General features: G+C 32.9%; 1 protein-coding gene and 1 non-coding gene across 2 annotated transcripts; one reads left to right on the forward strand and one right to left on the reverse strand.

Moving 5' to 3' along the window:
• Window positions 1-2,187: 2,187 nt before the first annotated feature.
• Window positions 2,188-4,838, forward strand: LOC139850325 (protein LAZY 1-like). Its single transcript, XM_071839910.1, has 5 exons — window positions 2,188-2,198; window positions 2,280-2,340; window positions 2,413-3,182; window positions 3,942-4,215; window positions 4,695-4,838. Exons 1-5 carry the CDS (start codon window positions 2,193-2,195, stop codon window positions 4,712-4,714), a joined length of 1,131 nt encoding a protein of 376 aa, XP_071696011.1. The 5' UTR covers window positions 2,188-2,192; the 3' UTR covers window positions 4,715-4,838.
• An 8,148-nt stretch (window positions 4,839-12,986) lies between these two features.
• LOC139851106 (small nucleolar RNA R71) lies at window positions 12,987-13,093 on the reverse strand. The gene has a single exon (XR_011760467.1). It is a non-coding gene; the product is annotated as a small nucleolar RNA R71 (small nucleolar RNA).
• Between the last annotated feature and the right edge of the window lie 9,914 nt (window positions 13,094-23,007).

A 23,007-nucleotide genomic window follows, 5' to 3' on the forward strand; every position in this document is an offset into this window, starting at 1 on the left:
CCTAGTGTCACTAGCTTCAATTTGATGTGTAGGTTGATTTGTAAAACTTCATAAACTTGATTAGTGATTTTGGTGATTTTGGATTAGGGTTTGATAAGCTTTATATGAACTTTTGGTGCATCAAATGCTATGAATTGTTGTTGATAAGTGTTTAGTTGCAATGTGTGTTTTATTACCTTCGAAACGGCATATCATACATGTAAATTGGTTGCCCGAACCATGAAATGCGTTTTTAGAACTTGAAACTTTGATTATGAACGTTTAATGCGGTTTTTGGTTGTTGTTAGTGATGAATTGCTTGATGAAATGTGCTTAGTTGTTTTCCTTGTCAAATTACCTTTCTAATGATATAGGTTATGCGTTTTAAGTGTTTTCGGTGCATGAAATGTGTTATATTGTATTTTGGTTCGTGACTTGGACCATTTTTCTGCAAACTGCATGATTCCCAGGTATTGCGCGCCGCGCATTTACCCGCGCGCCGCGCAGAATCAGAGATCCCAGATGTTTGCCTTCTTGGTTGAGTTCTGACCAGAAATTGCACTTGGGTGCGCGCCGCGCAACCCAGTGCGCGCCGCGCAAAAGCCCCAGGCCACTCTCTTTTGTTTTTAAATGTCACAAAAATGTTTCCGCTTAACTAAAACTCCGTTTAACATGAAACTTAACTATTAATCTCTTATATGACTTCTCGTCTTGGGAAAATTGTCGGATACCCGACCCGACCCCGTTGACTTTGACTTGACCAAGTTTGACTTTTAGTCAAACTTAACCAAACAATTATACGATCGTTCTAACATGCTTAATTACTTGTATCGTGCATGAAACTTGACTAATTGATTCACATGCTACATAATCGAGTCGTAACGAGCCATAGGACTAATTGAACATCTTTGACCGTTTGTGCTTACCGATATTGATATAACCTATATGTTTAGGTCAAGACTAGCTTTGTCTTTGCACGCGTGTACTTGTTGAAGTACTTTATTAACTCTCGCGCTCAAGGTGAGATCATAGTCCCACCTTTTCAACAACTTTTATACTTTTAAATCGTGGGCTGAGAAAACATATACTTTGTTACATCTTGTACTACTTACTTTTATGTTTTGAACACAAGTGTGAAAACAAACATTCCACGTGCGAGTTAGAACAAAAATGCCTCAATTCGATTATCATTAGTTACACTTGCAGGGTGTAAGCGAGAACTTATATTGTGTGGCCATACGGGTTTAACAAACCCTCATTCGGACGGTTCGCTACCGTTATGCGGATGAAATATATTTTTGTGTTTTAGTGCGGGTTCTAGCACTGTGTGATGGGGTAACGTTGGTTAAGTTTTGATAATTGAGTGCTCGCGTATAACAACACTTTTGGAATGCAAATGATTTGGATAATCTACGTTATGGAAATACAAAATCTTGTGGTTCAAAAACAACGCTTAATACTTACTAAACCTATGATTTCACCAACGTTTTCGTTGACAGATTCTTCTATGTTTTCTCAGGTTTTGAATGCTTAGTGATACATGCTTCCGCACTCTTTTGATACTTGCTTGGATGTCAAGTATACATGCATTACTTGGAGCGTCTTTTGACTTTACTTTAAACCGTGTCGCCTAAATTTCAAATGTACTTATAACCTTGTAACTTAACTTTTGGTTGAACAATTCTTGTAAACTTTGAAAACAATCTTTATTTTGAAATGAGGGTGGCATATTTTGGTCAAACATTGTCATAAAGACTTATGACCAGGTAATGGGACCCACGTAGTCGACGCCGTCACTTGACGATTTGTCGGGGTCGCTACATTGAACAGGGCCCTCAAAATTATTGAGACAGTCATGAAAACTGCATTCATTTAATCAAATTCAAATTGTACGCAGCATCATGTAGTAAGTAACTGTTGGATGTTTAAACTTAAATACTCCATTCTGATCATCCTGGAACACCATAATTATATATTTGTATGCAGACATGAAACTACATGTTGGGCCGAAGTGTACTAACTGTGGGCCAAGTAAGTTGATCTTTACACAAATATCCAGCCAAATCTTTGTTGTTTTTTGTTTATGTTTCTGTTCACCTTCCTTGAATTTTTCCATCAATGCATCGTGGATCATTAGCTATCAAGGATCATACTAACATAAAAAGCCATTTTTTCTTCTTTTGAAGTCACATAATTTAGTCAGAACTGAAAAAATGAAGGTATGTTCATGTTCTGTTACATTTTCACTTATACAATGTAGCATTAATTCAGTGACTCATGCTTACCTTTCTGTATTACAGTTGCTAGATTGGATGCATCGAAAGTTTCGAAATGGAGAACCACTCAAAGATTTTTCCACAGGTTTTTATTTTTATTTTATTTTTATAAAAAATTTATTAATATTTTAGGTATGGTCTAATTTAGAGCATACAGGGAACCCATGCATTTGTCTTATGGGACAACCATCACTTGATGACTTCGAATACTATCCGAAATCAAACTATTACGCAAAGCCGTCAAACAAATCGCGCGAAAACCAGATTCGAAAATCATTTGCATGTTTAGAAGGTGCAAAAACAGAGGATGAACACATGGAAGAAGAATCATCTGAAGCTCTAACCGAACTCTTTCATGGTTTTCTAGCAATCGGTACATTTGGCATGGATCCAGTTACTAGTGATCCAGGAACACCAACTTTTGCCACGTCAGTTGAGTACATAATGGAAAAAGAAACAGAAGCAACTGAAAATGAACTGCAATTCATTAATGATGAGTTGGAAAAAGTACTAATTGTAGAAGGTAAAGAAGATGATTCATCTGCAAGAAACAGTTATGTTAGTAATGGAAGAAGCAGTCAAGGAAGTACTATTACGCTTAGCGGGAAGGTTTTAGAAGCAGTTTCGGATAATGAAAACGGGTCAGTTGCTTGCCCGCTTCAGGGTTATTTGTTTGGGTCAGCAGTCGGGCTGCCCGAAACAACTGCTGGAAAGAAAGAGCATAGAACATCACTTGGAGAGTTGTTTCAGAAAACAAAGTCTGCGGACGAAAATAGTGGGAACAAATGCAACAGGGTGGATGCGCATAAAGAAAAAGAAACTGATAATAATAAGTCTGCTATTCAGTTGATGAAAAAGATACTGAAAGGAAAAAAGGGTTCGGGTGGAACCGTTGACACTAATTCGGCTGATAAGAAACTGCCCAAGGTATATGTATATATGCTTTATGTAACTCGTAGTGTCGCATGTCATAATCACCTAATGATATTGAATAGGATTAGCGAATAAATCGGGGAGTGAAGATGGTAAGATGGGGAGAAAGGACGGGCTGGGTAATGGATCAAAACCGATAAATCTGACGTGTAGTTCGAAACAGATGTGTGAGGATGTGAGATTTGACAACAGAGACGTTTTTGAGCTTGTGCAAATGAACATGGCCCAAAAAGTATTAAGGGCTCAAAACTTTGAAACAGGCGTATAATAATTCATTCATTTATATTTTTTTTCTTTAATCAAATTACATAATTCGTTTATCAAATAGTTAATCACACAAGATTAATCTTTTGCATTCTTATACAATACCCTCATAAAGGACGATTTAAGAATAATGAAATGACAACTATTTGACAATAAAACATTTTACTATGGTGTTTTTAAGGAAAAAAGAATTTGATAACTTTTTATATTATCATCTTTTTATTTACTGAAAAGTTTAACGTTTATTACGGCCTTTTTATGTCTCGATTAGGGAATTATAAATCAATGAGGCATCCCCTCCTCTTTGACATTTGAGTTTTTTATCCATTTACTTTTTATAAATTTTGTACCAATTTAATAGCAAAAAGGAAAAGATTATCAAAATCATATCATTTATTGAGAAAATTTTTAAAGTTACCTCTTTTAATCATGAAAACTGTTTAATTACTATCCGAAAAGGCTATCTAATGCATACTGTGAGACTTGCAGATCCTTCATATGTTCCACAAGAAAGTCCATCCCGACAGCACAACAAGGTCTAAAATTCGATCCAAGGATCATACGATGAATGTCACCTATATGAACGAGGAGCCGTATAACAAAAGAAACCAATTGGTGACGGGGGAAGATATCACTATAATACCTAAGAGGGATAGCTTCAAAAATAATGTAAACAACATAAGAAGCAACATGCCCCATGCTACTTGTGGTGCCAGTGATTCAAATGGGAACAGAGAATGTTGGATCAAATCTGATGCAGATTGTAAGTATACTAACTAACTCACACTCTATTCATTTCCAAAATCTGGTAAGAAATTAAAACTAAAAAAAAAAAAAAAAATTGGGTTTTTATTATATGGATTCAAACTATGATGCCCTCTACCTAAAGCAATGAACTAACCACGTATCTTAAAGTTTCAACATGCTGAAAAATATTAATTAGCCACAATTACAAAGTTTTTAGGAGACTCACACATCTTTTCATAAGCTGATGTGGGACGAGTTGTTACACAAATTGCTTGAATCGATAATGGCAAAATGAGTAGACAATTATGAATAATATGATCACTTATTTCAGCAGACATAAGTTAGAAGCTAACTTCTAATTTTTTGACTCAACCTAATTTATACTAGATCATAGTAGTATCATATATAGTCATGAACCAGTGTAATTAAGGTTATGGTGTCTTAATATGTATATTATATTTGACTTGTGGTTTGCTTACGTACGTTTCCAATCAGACCTGGTGTTGGAACTCTAGAAGATAAACAAAGTTGCAGCAGATTGATGCTGTGCGTGGTATTCAAATTCTTGAAAGAATTCATCTACTAGTAGTATGCATGATAAAATGATTTAAAGTCTTGTATAATAGCAAGCTTGTGTGATAATAAGACAGCTTTATTTGTATACAAACATATAAAAATGTTGAAACAAAACTTGTATTTTTTCATCTGTTTTATAATGAACAATAATTATAACTATAAATATACTTAATACTTTAGTAGTATATATATATATATATATATATATATATATATATATATATATATATATATATATATATATATATATATATATATATATATATATATATATATATATGGGCAGGATCAATGGAGAAGTAACCAATCGGAGGGAAGCGGGGGGAAGCAAATTTATTTTTTTTTCGTTTTTTTGAATTTTTTTTTCCGGCATCAAGATCACACGAAAATATGAACATTTAGAAGAGACACTTCGTGATGAATGTTATTATTTAGGCGGGAAAGTGATCGACAAAAATAACATTCAAGATAATATTGTTCGTGAAGAATATGAACGTTTTTTTTTTTCTTCATGTTTTGTGAAGTAAAATTTAGCCCGATTTAGAGTTTAAGGTTTAGGGTTTAGGGTTTGATGTTTTGGGTTTATTCCATAAACCCAAAACACCAAACCCTAAACCCTAAACTCTAAACTCGAAAAACACGATAATTGTTATATATTACTTCTTCGAGCATTTTCCCGCCAAAATAAAAACATTTATCACAAAGTGTCTCTACTAAATGTTCATATTTTCATCTCATCTATAATGTTCGTGAACAAAGTTTTTTCAAAAAACGAAAAAAAAAAAGTTTTTGCTTCCCCCCGCTTCCCCCCGAATGGTTACTTCCCTCTTGATCCTACCACTATATATATATATATATATATATATATATATATATATATATATATATATATATATATATATATATATATATATATATATATATATATATATATATATGGATTCAATCAAGAGGGAATCACTTTTTTGGGAGAAGTGGGGGGAAGTAAATTTTTTTCGCTATTTTCGAAAAAAAAAATTCAGGCATCAAGATCACATGAAAATATGAAATTTAAAAAAGACACTTTGTGATGAATGTTATTATTTTGGCGGAAAAACGCTTGAAGAAAAAAATTTAAAACATGCATCATGAATAATATTATTCTTCTTTTTTTAGGGTATAAAAATTAGGGTTTACTAATTAGGGTTTATAAATTATGATTCAAAAATTAGGGTTTAGAAATTAGGGTTAGGGTTTAGAAATTAGGGTTTAAATTGAATTTTTAACACGAACGGTTTAGGGTTTAGGGTTTAGAGTTTTGGGTTTAGGGACTAAACCCAAAACACTAAACCCTAAACCCTAAACTCTAAATCGGGCTAAATTTAAAAAAAAAAACCCTCATATAAGATGAAAGAAAACAACGTTCCAAAAATATTATTAGGAATAACATTACTCATGATGAATATTATCAATTATTTCTTCGACCGTTTTCTCGCCTAGATAATAACATTTATCACAGAGTGTCTTTTTTAAATGTTCATATTTTCACCTAAACTTGATGCGTGGAAAAAAAATTCGAAAAAATGATAAAAATTTATTTCCCCCCGAAAAAGTGTTTCGCTCTTAATTATGACCCCATATATACATTTATATATCATATATGATACATGTTATGTGTAGTTCCCCGTCACATGCAACAAATTGATCGATAGATAACTGATCAAGCATATGTTGAAGTGCGAAGTCGAGTTAAACGCAAACGGGAAGCTGATGTTGGTTTTGTAGTTTCGCGATCGAGAGATGAATCTCGCGCCCGCGATATTTTGGCAGTGAGCAGGTCAGCTGAAGCATGCCCGCTCGCGACCGTGAAATTTGAATGGTGACCGTGAGGTTCTATTGACTGGAGTTGCATTTGGATTAGGAGTTCGTGTTTGCTTCGAATTCGTTATCTTTTTGCACTATATATAAATACCCTTATATGTAACCTATAATGTAGACCTACGAAATTTAATAAAGAATACTCTTTGGTTGCCTGTAGAGTAAAACAACCTTATTGATTGCATATAACAACTTTATATATTTGTTTATTGTCTTGTGAGTTGATAACCACGGGGTTGTCAGGAATTGTTAGAGCTCACTAATCATTTCTAACAAGTAGTATCAGAGCTTAGGCTCTACTGTTTGCGGGAACAATGTCGGATAAAGTGATGTAAAGATTGATCGGTTCGATAGGACTGATTTTAGCTTTTGAAATATGCAAATTGAAGACTTTCTTTATCAAAAGAAGTTATACCAGTCATTAATGGGAGTTAAACTGAAAGAGATGGGTCAAGGCGAGTGGGACTTGTTGGATAAGAAAGTCCTAGGGGTTGTTCGACTTTATTTGGCCAAGAAGTGTGCTTACGACATTGTGGGTGAAGCCACAACTGAGGATTAACTGCGGCGTTATCCAACATGTATGAAAAGTCATCCACTTTGAATAAAGTTTTCTTGATTCGGAAATTGGTGAATGCTAGGATGATAAAGGGTTCCTCGGCGGCGGGTCATGTGAATGAATTAAATTTTATTTTGACCTGTTTGAAATCAGTTGATATTAAATTCGAGGATGGGCTAGAGGCGTTGTTTTTGCTATCTTTATTACCCGATAATTGGTCCAGAACTGTGACAGCGGTTAATTGTTCATCCAGAACTACTAAGCTTTCTTTTGAAGAAATCCGAGATTTGATACTCTGTGAAGGAATTAGGGGAAAGATTCGGGTGAGAATTCAGTTTTGATTTTACGTATGGATCAGGGAAGAGCTAGATTAAGAACTCCATCAAGGAGCAAGAATGTGGTGTGATAGAATTGTCAACAAGTTGGTTACTACAAGTCAAAGTGCGCAAGTTTAAAGTCGGGTAGGAGCGCAACAAATGAGGTGATCGAGGATGCGTTGATGTTCCTAGAGGAGTTGATGGATCTTGGGTTTTAGATTCGGGTGTCTAGTACCATGCTACGTCGTACATGAACGAGATGGTAAAATTTATGTGTTATTCCGGTAGGGTTCGAGTTGTGAATGGGAATACACTTGATGTTGCGGGTATTGGTGATCTGGTGGTTAGACAGTTGGATTATTTTTGGATTTTGGGGAACTGATATAGGCTAAAACGGCTAAAACTGATATTGGTTAGATAGTTGGATTATTTTTGGATTTTTGGTGATCCAGCGAATCAGAAAGCCAAACGGCCTGCCAAACGGCTTGTCAAATGGCCTGCCTGGCTTGCAAACGGCCTGCCACACGCCCAGATCAAACGGCCCCTGCAAACGGGTTGGTCTGGCAAACAGCCCTTGCAAACGGCTTGCCAAACGGCCTGCCAAAAGGCCTGTCAGCCGTTTGCAGGCAAATTTCAAGCTTATTTAAAGGATCTTTGTCATTCATTCCAACACACACTTCAATTCACTTATTTCTCTCTCTCTCTTGTACAATATTAGTCGTACTTTCAAGGTCTTCGACTCCGTGCGAGAAACCTAGTAGTCGGAGAAGAACGCCGAAGATTGTATTAGGAGCAGTCTGGAGTTTGAAGTTGTCACTTTTGTATTCGGAACTCGTTTAATCTACTGGTACTTCTATCCTTTATCTTTATATAATGTCTTCTATCATTATGTTCTGTGATGTTGCTGCCATGATTAGCGAGTAGTTATCTTTAGTGTATGCTATGATGTAACCAGTTATAATGCCGAACTAATGTTATGGTTTGTGTATGTTGTTAAAATACTTTCTGATTATGCTTTAAACTCAATCGCTTTTCCAACTAATAGAACGTAGTTATTGGCTCTGTTATTGGGAAGTCGCGAACCCCGATTCAGAGTACACTATATGTGTCACCCCTTGGTAAGAGAAGTCTATCGGATACAACGTAAGATCGACTGAGGCACACCGATTGTAGAAGGTCTATCAAGCTTTGGACTCCGACTCGGGACTCTTTCGTAGTGAAACATCTTACTAGACCCTTAGTACATTGTCGGTCCCAGACCATGCTAGTGTAGTCACCAAGCATATAAACTTCGTACGTGCATGCTGAAGCACAATGGTTGTTGTAAGCTGTACCTCTTCTAGGTCATGGAACCCGGTCAGTGTTGATTAGTACACTGCACCATAACGCGGTCTCAAGCATTGCACCCCGCTTGAGGGATTTTTAGTTAATTAAGGAACTGTTTGTTTAAACACATAAAGGATTGGACCGTTAGGATAACCGAACGTGTTCATGGAAGTCAACCTGACTTGGCCATGGTGTTCTTTATGGTTGAACTCTTTTTAAGGGCCTAACTACTGATAGTGCTCCAAATGAACATATATTTAGTCACAATATCATCCCATTATGTAAAGTTTTTAGTTGTAATTATTCTATTTTTATGTATTATTCGTTTAAATAAATAAGAGCGAAGACAAAAGAATAAAACGACGATTTGAAGACGCAAATGACCAAAAAGCTCAAATGTACAAGATATAATTCAAGTGGTTCAATTTATTGATAAATAACGACTAAAATTTACAAAAGTACAAGTCGCGGAACGCAAAGTACAAGATATCTAAATGTACAAAAGGACGTTCGAAAATCCGGAACCTATACATGAACGGAGCATCAACGCGCGAGTCAACGGAGCTAAAATTACAAGTCAACTATGCACAAGAATATAATATAATATATATATAATTATATAAATTATATATATTATATATATTTATTAATTATGTCAACAAGCAAATGGCCAAAAATTGGTGAGCTGGAATCAGGACCTCCGCGATCGCGGAGCTGCAAAGGGTAAAACCTCCACGATCGCGGAGCTGCAAAAATCAGATTTGGCCTATAAAAGGCACGAGCATTCTGCCGAGTTACATACCCCTTTTCTATCTTTCTTTCTCAATATATATATATATATATATATATATATATATATATATATATATATATATATATATATATATATATATATATATATTATAATTTTAATTTTAATTTTAATTTAAGTTAATTTTAATAATAAAGTTATGGTTTAGTTGGGTTATTGTAAGAAATATTTTACGGGTTTTAAAGTCGGAACTCTGTCCGTGTAACGCTACGCGATAAATAATCACTGTAAGCTATGTTCTTCCTTTTTAAATTAATGTATCATAACTAAGTTATTATTATGCTTATTTGAGCCGAAGTAATCGTGATGTTGGACTAAATATTTTAGATGGGGTTATTGAATTTTGTACCATAATTCGGGTTTGGACAAAAGACCGACACTTGTGAACATTGGACTATTGACTATTAATAGGTAGGGGGTATTGTCTAATTGAATGACAACTCATTGGAACCTGTCGAACCTATCTTCAAATTAGTTAATCTAATAATTATTAAATTGATTACGAATGTCTTATTTAGTGACGTTTATACGACATCGTTTACAATCATTTAATTAATCAATTGGATTGGGTAATTGATTATTCATTTTGGCCAAGTGGATAAATTAATATATCATGGATTAATTAAAACAGGGGTGGATTACATACAAGGGTAATTGGTGTAATTGTTAACAAAGTATTAAAACCTTGGATTACACGCAGTCGATAACCTGGTGTAATTATTAACAAAGTATTAAAACCTTGTTACAGTTCGAATCCCTAATTAGTTGGAATATTTGACTTTGGGAATAAGGTTAATTTGATGAGCATTTTATAATTATGACCGATGGACTATTATGGACAAAAACCAGATAGGTATCAAATAAACCAGGACAAAGGACAATTAACCCAAAGTAATAAATAAAAATCAAAACGTCAAACATCGTGATTACGGAAGTTTAAATAAGCATAATTCTTTTATCGTATTTCTCATCGTACTTTTAATTACTGTCATTTTATTATTTGGAATTTTATATATCTTCATTGTTATTTATTTTACGCACTTTAATTATTGTCATTTATCTTTACACTTAAAATATAAAATCGACAAACCGGTCATTAAACGGTAAAACCCCCTTTTATAATAATAATACTACTTATATATATATATATATATATATATATATATATATATATATATATATATATATATATACACACACACACACACAAATATAGTTGTGAAAAAATATAGCGTTAAACTCAGCTAGCTCCCTGTGGAACGAACCAGACTTACTAAAAACTACACTACTCTATGATTAGGTACATTTCCTATAAGTGTTGTAGCAAGGTTTAGGTATACCCATCCGTAAATTAATAAAACTTGTGTAATATTTCGTAGTATTTCATATTAAAAATATAATCTATTTCGTATACCATCGTGCGCACATCAAGTTTTTGGCGCCGCTGCAGGGGAGTTGAAAGCGAAACGCTATATAAAAAAAAATTTAAGCTATTTTTGAAAAAATATATTTATATAAGTTTTAAATATTAAAAAAATAAAAATAAAAAATATATATATCTCTATATTTTTAAATTAAAAAAGTTTTTATTTATTTTTTTAGTTACAAAAACTAATAAGTAATTTTTGTTAAAATATAAGTTTTACTTAAATTATATTTTCTAAAAATTAAAATCAGAAAAAGAAAATAAAAATCAAAATAAAAAAAAATATATCTGAACCTGCACGAATTTGAACCTGCCATCATCTGAGCCTGCATAGCTCCGCAGTCGCGGAGCTCTTCTCTTACAGAATACCGCAGTCGCGGAGCAGTCTCAGTTTGCAACATTTGACTGCATTAATTACGAATTTAGGGTTTTAATTAATTATAATTATTATTATTAAACCTAATTAGGGTTTTCATTTAAAATATTTAGTTTAGTTTAATTATAATTTTTGATTATTAGTCGTAATTATATTTATAAATTAATACTTTTATAAAATAATAATATAAAAATAATATTTTTATAAAAATAAGTAATCTTATCATTTTTTTTATAAATTGTATATTTTTAAATATTTGTACATTTTTCGTTCGTAATTAGTTTTAAACTTAGTTTTTGCCGTAGTTATTTTATATTTCTAGATTTTTAGGCTTTGCCGTAAAATCCCTTAAGTGCTTTTTCTTTAGATTAATATTTTGGCGCTTTAGAATTTTACGACGTCGCTTATCGCCTTAGTTTTACATAAATTTTAGTGCCTTTTTAGGTTATTGCCGTTTTCCGTTTAGAATTCATTTAAAGCTTTAATACCTTTAGACGCAATCTTTAATTTTTAGTTTTTAGACTTTTAAGTTTCGACGTTTTTCTTTCTTATTTTTATTTTTCGACGTTTTTCGACGCACTCTTTTTCTTTCTCATTTCTACGCTATAGTTTTTAGGACATAGATTTTTATCTTCTTTAAATTTCGACGAAAAATTATTTTAAGCGGTTAAATTGATAGACATCCAAAATTTTCTGCTTCGTAGTAATAGTTAGATTTGTTAGTGGCTGAGTTGTGGATTTTCCGACTTAAAGGATCCTGGCTCCCTGTTGCATCTTTTGGCTATTCGAAACGTGGGCAAAAGCAGAAAAGTCTATTAATTTAATAACTTATATAATTTTAATTTTTATAACTAATAGGATATTTAGTGAATGCACCGAGCAAGACGTTCACCACCTTTCATACGTTCACCACCTGTAACTCGATCAAGACACCTAGCCAATATTATCGCCGTTGATTTTTCTTTAGAATAATCATCTAGTCGAACAAGTACTCTAATTCGAATTTCCGATAATTCATCTTTTGAACCCGATTTCACAATTGAGAACCCTGAGGATATTCAAGGACAATTCCAAGATCCTGAACCAATAATCATTCCTCCTGAACCACAAACCATTAAATCAGAATCTTCTAGTGATTCGGATTCAACAATTTCAAATATGGAAATAACGGAACCTCAAAGTATGGAAGACCGAATGAGAGCCACACGCACTGGCTAAGGTCACGCCATTATTAAGCCAGATATTAATGTGCCAGATTATGAAATCAAAGGACAAATCCTACATATGGTAACTAATCAATGCCAATATAGTGGTACGCCAAAAGAAGATCCAAATGAATATCTTAGAACCTTTAATAGGATCTGTACTCTATTCAAAATCAGAGAAGTTAAGGATGAACAGATCTATCTCATGTTGTTTCCCTGGACTTTAAAGGGAGAAGCCAAAGATTGGTTAGAATCGTTACCTGAAGGAGCGATTGATACATGGGATGTTTTAGTTGAGAAATTTCTTAAAAGATTCTTTCCGGCATCTAAATCCGTAAGACTTCAAGGAGAAATTGTTACGTTCGCACAAAAGCCAAATGAAATATTATATGAGGCGTGGACAAGATTCGGAAAGTTGTTGAGAGGATGTCCTCATCACGGTTTAGACACTTATCAAATAGTACAAATATTCTACCAAGGTGTCGATGTTGCTACACGAAAAGACATTGACACAGCAGCTGGTGGTTCCATTATGAAGAAAACTGCAACCGAAGCTCACAAAATCATTGATAACACAGCCTCTCACTCACATGAGTGGCACCAGGAAAAAGATATCTTTCATTCATCTAAAGCGGCTAGAGCCGATTCTAGCCATGACTTGGATTCCGTTTCCGCAAAAATATATGCTTTCGAGAGACGAATGGAAAAGATGAATAAAGATATTCACGCAATACGAATCAGTTGTGAGCAATGCGGTGGACCACACTTAATGAAAGATTTTCACATTAAGCAAACGATGGAACAACGTGAGAATGTTTCCTACATAAATCAAAGGCCGGGAAATAATTATCAAAATAATTATCAACCGCCAAGGCCAAACTACAATCGAAATCAAAACATTCTTTACAATCCAAATGGATCCAACAATAACTCGTATAACCAACAAGGTTCGAATAACCAACCAAATCAAAACAAAACTTTCAATCAACAAAGACCTAGCTTGTATAAACCACCACAACAAACCGAAGAGAAAAAGTTAAATCTGGAAGAAATGGTACAAAAGCTAGTTGAATCTCAAACACAATTTATTACAACTCAAACCCAAACGAATGAGAGATTTGATCAGTCATTTAGAACTCAACAAGCTTCCATTTTGAATTTAGAAAAACACATAGGTACTCTTGCTAGCATGATGAGTGAGAGGGAACAAGGAAAGCTACCAAGTGATACTGAAGTAAATCCTCGGAATGAGAATGTTAATATGGTGTCAACAAATTCTGAAAAACTAACACCAGAAGATGGGAAGGTTTTCGATGTGAGTAACAATGAAGAAGTTACAACACCACCACCACCACCCGAGTATGTAAAGCCAGTGGTGGCACCCTACAGACCACCCATTCCGTTTCTAAGAAGAGGAGTTGAGTATGAGCAAGTGATAGGTAATAAAGTTTGTGATACCTCTGTAAAGAAGAAGAAGAATAAGAAAGTGCAAGAAACAAAAACCGTAAAAATAAACCCGGAGAAGACAGTTCCACCAAAACCTCCACCCAGGTTGGGTGATCCGGGTGAATTTATTGTTCCTTGTCTACTTAGTGATTATGTCATGTATGATGCACTAGCCGATTTGGGTGCGAGTATAAGTGTTATGCCTCTTTCATTATATAAGAGATTAGGAGTAGGTGAGTTAAGTCCAATGGAAATGAGTGTTCGACTCTTTGATCAAACTAACTGAAAGGACCCGTCCTAATCCATCTGGATGAATACATTACATTTAGTTACATCGCGAGGTACTTGACCTCTATATGGTACATTTTACAAACATTGCATTCGTTTTTAAAAGACAAACTTTCATTACATCGAAAGTTGACGGAATGCATACCATTTCATAATATATCCAACTATAATTGACTTAATAATAATCTTGATGAACTCAACGACTCGAATGCAACGTCTTTTGAAATATGTCATGAATGACTCCAAGTAATATCTCTAAAATGAGCAAATGCACAGCGGAAGATTTCTTTCATACCTGAGAATAAACATGCTTTAAAGTGTTAACCAAAAGGTTGGTGAGTTCATTAGTTTATCATAATCGATCATTTTCATCATTTTAATAGACCACAAGATTTTCATTTCCATTTCTCATAAATATACGTCCCATGCATAGAGACAAAAATCATTCATATGGATTGAACACCTGGTAACCGATATTTACAAGATGCATATAAGAATATCCCCATCATTCTGGGACTCCCTTCGGACATGATATAAATTTCGAAGTACTAAAGCATCCGGTACTTTGGATGGGGCTTGTTGGGCCCGATAGATCTATCTTTAGGATTCGCGTCAATTAGTAGATTGGTTTACTAATTCTTAGGCTACAAAAAAAGGGACATATTCGGCTTCGATCATTCAACCATATAATGTAGTTTCAATTACTTGTGTCTATTTCGTAAAACAGTTATAAAAGCGCATGTATTCTCAGTCCCAAAAATATATATTGCAAAAGCATTTAAAAAGGGAGTAATGAAACTCACCATGCTGTATTTTGTAGTAAAAATACATATGACGACATTTAACAATGCAGGGTTGGCCTTGGATTCACGAACGTATATCATTCGTGTATTTATTAATATTCATAATTGTAATCGAACAAATATATATATATATATATATATATATATATATATATATATATATATATATATATATATATATATATATATATATATATATATATATATATATTCATTAGTCATATCATTTTTATATTAATAATATATATATTTCATATATTCATTATATATATAAAAATATTAATTTTTGTTATGTTATATTTAAACTAAAAATTTGGGATTTTTAGGAACAACTTTATACGTTAACTGTTTAGCAATGGACACGATAGTGCTATCCCTAAATAAGTGTCGGAAACAATAATATTATGTACTCCCGTGACTTAAAGTTATACAGTGTCACCTTTCAATTCTAATCTAATTAACTAATATATATATTAGAAATATGATAAATCTATAGATATAAAAAAAATAGATACACCATTACTTTCCCTCATCTCTCTTTTTTCTGCACCACCCACACCATCTCTAGCCACCATCACCATCGCAACTGTCCCCCTATGGCCACCTTAAACCACCACTTGAACACTACAAACCCACCACCCTTACAGCCACCACACCCGTCCCCAATTTTTACTAGTTCCAATTCTGTTTCCACCACCGTACACCATTCGTGATCACCATGGAAACACCACTATCACCATCTTGAAAACTGTCAATTTGCATAATTTTCTCTTTCTTTTCTGTTTTGGTTCGGCAAACCATCCAAACCCAAAAGATTGTTATCATCATCCTTTGTTATTAATTTAACTGTTGCTATGCGAAAGAGATGAAGGGATGCATGATAAACAGTGATACGATGATTACATGATGATAATGTTATTAGGATGTTGATGATGATCGAGCTGTTCTTTCTTTATGTCAAACATCGAACCCCACACCTAAACCCATCGAGTATGATTAAGTATAACATTAGTGGACTGTGATATTGGGCTAGTGATGCAGCCTGGGCCGAAGCCCAATATACACTTAATATAAAATGAATCGGCCCAAGAGTCACATGGGCTAACTGTGTTGCTTGTTGACTCCTGCTGTGCCACATCGTGGTTCTTTCTATTTTTTTGACGAGTATGTGAGAAAGGTTACCAATTAATAATGATGATGATGATTATGGTATCATGAAGATAGATAATGGCGAGAAGATGAAGATTATGATTCATGATGATGATGATTACGTTATGATGATGATGGTGAGGATGAGAAGATGATAGTGATGAGATGGTGAATGGTAGAAGGATAACGATTATGATATGGTAATATGATGAGATGTTGATGATCATACAGTGAGGTAAGAATCGTGATTAATATGATGATTATGGTAATAATGTAGACGATGATCGATGATGTTTGTGTACGAAGAAGATGTTTATCATAGGAATTATGATAAGTTGATGATATAGGATAAGAAATTGACGATGGATATCGTGATGCTAATAAAAATGATAAAGTGAATCGAGAGTGATATAAATGATGATGTCGATTCGGTGAATATAATGATGTTAAGGATCCATGATAATGAAAAGATATTGATCATAGAAATGATATTGAAATGAATAAGATGATGATGATTAGTGAATAAGATGATGATAAGGATAATTAGGAATAATAATTAGTTAATAATAATTTGTTGAAGATGATGATGAAATCATGACAGTTTCGGACTGGTTATACATTTAATCGTGTGAGATATTACAAGTATGTAACAAGCGGTTCAATGGTGGAAAGTGTGTTTGTGTATTCGAGAGGTCGCTGGTTCGAGCCTAGGCTATGGCATTTATTTTTAGGCTTGTTTTGAAGGTAGTCTATTATTATTATTATTATTATTATTATTATTATTATTATTATTATTATTATTATTATTATTATTATTATTATTATTATTATTATTATTATTATTATTATTATTATTATTATTATTATTATTATTATTATTATTATTAATATCAATATTATCATTAACATTAAAAATTATTATTATTATTAAAAGTAACTTTTTTTTAATAAAGTTATCATAATAATTAAAATTATCATTTTTATTTAAAAGTATCATCAAAAGCATAATAGTATTTAAAAGTATCATTATCATTATTATTATTTTATCATTATTATTATCATTAAACATGATTTTCTTTTATATTATTATTATTATTATCATTATTTTTATTACTAGTATTATCATTATTATAAGTATCACTATTTTAATATATTATTATTAGTATTATTACTACAAATAAAATGAATAGTATTATTATCAAAATTAATATTGTCATTATTAAATCTAATTATTATTATTATTAACACTATTTTAGTATTAATGAAGTCATTATTTTAACAAACCAAAAGTTATTTACATAAAGATATATCAAATACATATATAATAAGTATATAAATATTACATTACCATTTTTAAATAAGTAATATATAATTAATAGATACAAACGGGTTTGATTATTATTACATGTTAATTATATGTGTTAATATATATACAAATGATATAGGTTCGTGAATCCGAGGCCAACCCTGCATTGTTCAATATAGTCATATGTATTTTTACTACAAAATACATTAGGTGAGTTCATTTGCTCCCTTTTTACTTATTACAATTTTGGGCTGAGAATATACATGCAAATGCTTTATTAACTGATTTACAATATTTATATGCGTGAGTTCATTTGATTCCCTTTTACTCTTTACATTTTTGGGACTGAGAATACATGCGCTACTTTTACAACTACTTTATTAAATGCTTTTGAAATACATTTTGAACTGCGAATACATGAAATGCTTTTATAAATGTTTGACGAGATAGACACAAGCAAAACATTCCTCGAATGAATTATGTGGACGTGATAATTGCCACCATTGAATTATGTGGACGTGATAATTGCCACAATTGATATGAATATTTTTCCCCTGATTATTATTGCTTGGTAACCTAAGAATTAGGGAACATCACTAATTTTGAGAATTAGTGCACGTCTAATTGACGCGAATCCTAAAGGTAGCTACCGGGTTTAACACCCCCACCCAGAATGTTCACTAGACGGAAGGGCTAGTAGGCGTGGTGTTTAGTACTTCAAAGTTTATATGATTATTATACAGACGAGATGTTCTGTTTTAGGGATATTATTATGCGCATTATATGTTAAGGTCGGTTACCAAGCCAAGCTATGAAAGCAATGAAAAGTGAATGTTATGTATCGAGAGAATGATTTTATACACAGGTTATGTGTATGTTATTTTTGTGCATAAGATACGTGTACGGTTACTAAGATTTATGAAAGATGATTTCGTACACGAGAAAGGTGTATTGTATTTAAAAGATATCGCATGTACATTACAGGTGGGTATAGGATTCGGGCCCATTTGTACCATGCAGGTTTTAAATCTTGTGGTCTATCAAAATGATGAATTTTATTGTTTTATGATAAACCTATGAACTCACCAACCTTTTGGTTGACACTTGAAAGCATGTTTATTCTCAGGTATGAAAGAAATCTTCCGCTGTGCATTTGCTCATATTAGAGATATTACTTGGAGTCATTCATGACATATTTCAAAAGATATTGTATTCGAGTCGTCGAGTTCATCAAGATTATTATTAAGTCAATTATAGTTGGAGGTATTATGAAATAGTATGCTTGCCGTTAACTTTCAATGTAAAGAAAGTTTGTCTTTTAAAAATGAATGCAATGTTTGTAAAATGTATCATATAGAGGTCAATTACCTCGCGATGTAATCAACTATTGTGAATAGTTTATATTGTATATGAACGGGGCATTTCAGTTGGTATCAGAGCGGTGGTCTTAGCGAACCTGGTCTTGCATTAGTGTGTCTAACTGATAGTTGTTTAGATGCATTAGTGGGTCTGGACTTCGACCGTGTCTGCATGTCAAAAGTTTTGCTTATCATTTCGTGTTAAAAATTACATGCTTATCATTCTTAGGAAATCACTTGCTTATCATGTTAAATCTAGACACGTCTTACTGCATTTAGTGCATCGATAGTGTATAGACAAATTTAATATCTTAGGGTATCTAATACTATAGACTTTTCCTGACAGCTTCCGTAGATTCCTCCGTAACTTATGGGATTTTAGTATTATATATGCATATGTAAATCATGTATTACAGGGTACTAATCTACATCCTATAATCTATTTCATATCAAAAATCTTTCATCTGATCGTACGAGATGGATCCCTCCACTAGTTCGAATTCCTCGGATTCCGACAGCTATTCTGATATGGATTTCCACTCGAGCTCTGAAAGCTGTGTCACCAGAATGAATAAACCAATTCATCTGATGGGTTTGTAGCCTACTTAATCATTGGAGACAAAAAAAAGGTGATCCCTTCCACCAACCGAATTCACCTCTTGGCGAAGAACCTGAAGCACTTACCGGTGAACCTGTTCGAAACAACATTTTCTCTCTCATTTCCAGAGTATCTCATCATGATTATATTCTATCCACAATTCTCAACCTTATTCATCCGCTTGTTACAACCGTCAATCATCCCGGAGTAATCGAAGAAGTCAACGAGCTTCGCACTTGAGTAATCAATTTGGAAAACATGGTGCAAAACCTACCAACTTTAGCAATAGCACCGGCAACAACAGTATCACCAACAATAACATCTGCAGTACAAGTTTCAACATCACACACCTCAATATCTCATTCTGTACCTCGAACATAATCATCGTTCTACGAATCATTCTACATCATTTATCTTCGTTCTTCATGATGATTATATAATCTCTAATGTGTTAGAGGTTATGTATTCTAGTTCTAACGGTAAATCAAATGAGTTTAATATTATATTGACTTATTAAATCCATGATTACATCTGAAGAAAATATATATGTATATATGTTTTCATAAAGATTGTAATTTAAAAATTCTTTTGTACAAACTGTTAATGGTGAAAATATTTTAACGGGTAGGTAATACCCGAAGAATATTTAGATTTCACTTTAATAAGTTATACTGTACATTCTTCGAATCTGATTCAATATTCATTTACTATCCTGCTTACATCTACCGATATACGTAACCGTTCACCGCAGAATATCCCTTTTCATTCAATTTCATATTTGGATTTTGATTTATCAGAATCCAACAAGTTGCATAATGAAGAAAACATTGGACAAAATAAAATTTGTTAGAAACAAACAAATTAATTATGAGAAATTTTGTTAAGAATCCACGCTAACTGTTCCTAGCTAACTGATTTCATTTTATTTATCGTAATTTATTTATCGCAATTTATTTATCGCAATTTATTTATCGCAATTTATTTATCGCATTTTATTTATCACAATTTTAATTCTCGCAATTTTATTTATCGTCATTTAATTTCTGTTATTTATTTTACACACTTTTAATATCGGGACACGTATACAAGGTTTTGACATATCATATCGACGCATCTATATATATTATTTGGAATAACCATAGACACTATATATGCAGTAATGCTGGAGTTAGCTATACAGGGTTGAGGTTGATTCTACAATAATATATATAGTTTGAGTTGTGATCGAGTCTGAGACATGTACACGGGTCACGATACGTATTAATTAATTCGAATATTATATATTAAACTATATATGAATTATTGGACTGTCAACTGTGGACTATCGACTGTGGACTAAAAACATTGGACAATTAAAATAAATTAAAATATTGATTATAACCTATGAAACTAAACAATTCTTCAAACTACCACTTGATTTCATCTTAAACCTCATTTGTATCTTGACGATTACAATCTGCGTTCAAAACCTTTCATGACTCTTGAAAACATCTCAATCGAGAGGATGATCCAACCACACGATACCTACGAAAGGAAGAACTTATGCATATGGGCATGCACCTGAAAAACTCTTGGAAGCTAAGTAGAAGTTTAAAATGAACTTATAATTCCTTGGCATTGTTATTACCAAAAATAACTTTGCAACCACTTTCCAAATTAACCAAATTTGTCACAGCTCCAGCAAGTCAACTTTGACTTTTCAGTCGGACTAGCCTTACTATAACCTTGATATATATGCGTGCTCTTTTATTGTTACCGGGGAACCTTTTATATTCCACCATATTACCAGCAGATGTACCAGCAACCTCGTCGCTCCTTGGTTTTAAATCTCTCTGACAAATCACTATCTTTATCTATTGAAGTCTCATCATGTACTCATCCGCATCTTGTAATAAGAATTGCCATACCAATTACCGGGAATCAGTAAATATGTATTGTGAGTCTCGCAACGTTTCCACATCTACAGTTATATGTATCCATATAATATTTATCTCTTAGAACTATGATCTTCCATTCTAAAATTCTGAAAAGCACCTATTCTGCGAATTAATACTCTGAATTTTGAAAAGTTGAAAGAAGCAACAAAAACTGTAAACGACCTCAACAGCCAAAAATTGATGATAAGAATTATATGTTGGCAAAGCTCAGAAAAAGTTTGAAACTGAAAAAAAAAATCTGATTGAGCAAACTACGAAGGAGTCTCTGAACAAATCATAAGGACTAAACTTGTACATTAAGAATCCTGATGATTCTGTTTCTGATGAAATCTTTAGCGAATATCTTGCTTCTGACTCCAAACTCTTGCGGACAAATTTTCTTCACCATCCTTTGATATTAGAAATTCTAAGATATCATCGTATCTTTCATTATAAATATCCTCAATATTCTGAAGATATTTTCATAACTAATCTTATCTGAAATCATTAATCTCTTCGTGCTATCAGTGTTACATCATATAGATACTGTTAGTTTCTATATTCTGTAAACTTTCGAGCTTATAATATGAATGTTATTGAAGTAATGTTGGGAACTGATGCATGAGTTAGTATAATATAATGATACTTGATCAACGTGATTATATTACAGTAAGTCATGCTGAGTTTCTAATGGAACGTGATGATTCACAGTTCATAACGTCATCATTTGCCATGTTACACAACTCTTGCATTCTAATTGATCTATAATTATATCAAGAATATACTGCTTGATAGTTCTATCTTTTCTCTTGAATTCCGGTAATTTAACCAATCAAGATCGTGTTATTACGATTTCTTTCTCAGAATATTAGTAATGTTCATTTGAAGCTTCATACCTACAAATTCTGAACCATTATTCGCTTGACTTAAAGTCGGGAAGAGGAAAATGAAAGAATGGAACTCCAAAACATAAAGGAAATGAAGAGGGTGGATTTATATTGAAATATCCGACAGAGCAATCAAAACAGATTATCTCATTTAACCAAAGAGGATTCTAATTTCCTTAAATACTGAAGAGCCAAATCTTATTGCTAAGCTTTTCTCTAAATTCCTTGATTTTCGGAAATCAACCGTGACTATGTCACCGATTAAGTCGAATCTTTAATTCTTCCTTTCACTCTTTTATGATAGCTTCATTTGTACTCTTCGAATAATCGAACTGTTTTATCTATATTACTCATGATGATAAAACTCTAGTTATCAACTCACATGTGTCATGAAAACATTTTTATTGTTAGCCATGATCACTTCACTCAAATTTCGGGACGAAATTTCTTTAACGGGTAGGTACTGTGACGACCCAGAAATTTCCGATCAAAATTAAACTTAATCTTTATATGATTTCGATACGATAAGCAAAGTATGTAATGTTTAGTTTAGAAAACTTTAGAAATGATGTTCATAAATTCATTTAGCCTCGACCAATTCCCGACG

This window comes from Rutidosis leptorrhynchoides, chromosome 5 (assembly GCF_046630445.1).
Source record: "Rutidosis leptorrhynchoides isolate AG116_Rl617_1_P2 chromosome 5, CSIRO_AGI_Rlap_v1, whole genome shotgun sequence".
In the NCBI taxonomy this organism is placed as follows: Eukaryota; Viridiplantae; Streptophyta; class Magnoliopsida; order Asterales; family Asteraceae; genus Rutidosis; species Rutidosis leptorrhynchoides.

Bases quoted from the DNA above. Each gene is read 5' to 3' on its own strand.
- LOC139850325 (XM_071839910.1), top strand. The intron at 3,183-3,941 runs GTATATGTATAT...TGAGACTTGCAG, and splicing joins CTGATAAGAAACTGCCCAAG to ATCCTTCATATGTTCCACAA. The intron at 4,216-4,694 runs GTAAGTATACTA...GTTTCCAATCAG, and splicing joins GATCAAATCTGATGCAGATT to ACCTGGTGTTGGAACTCTAG.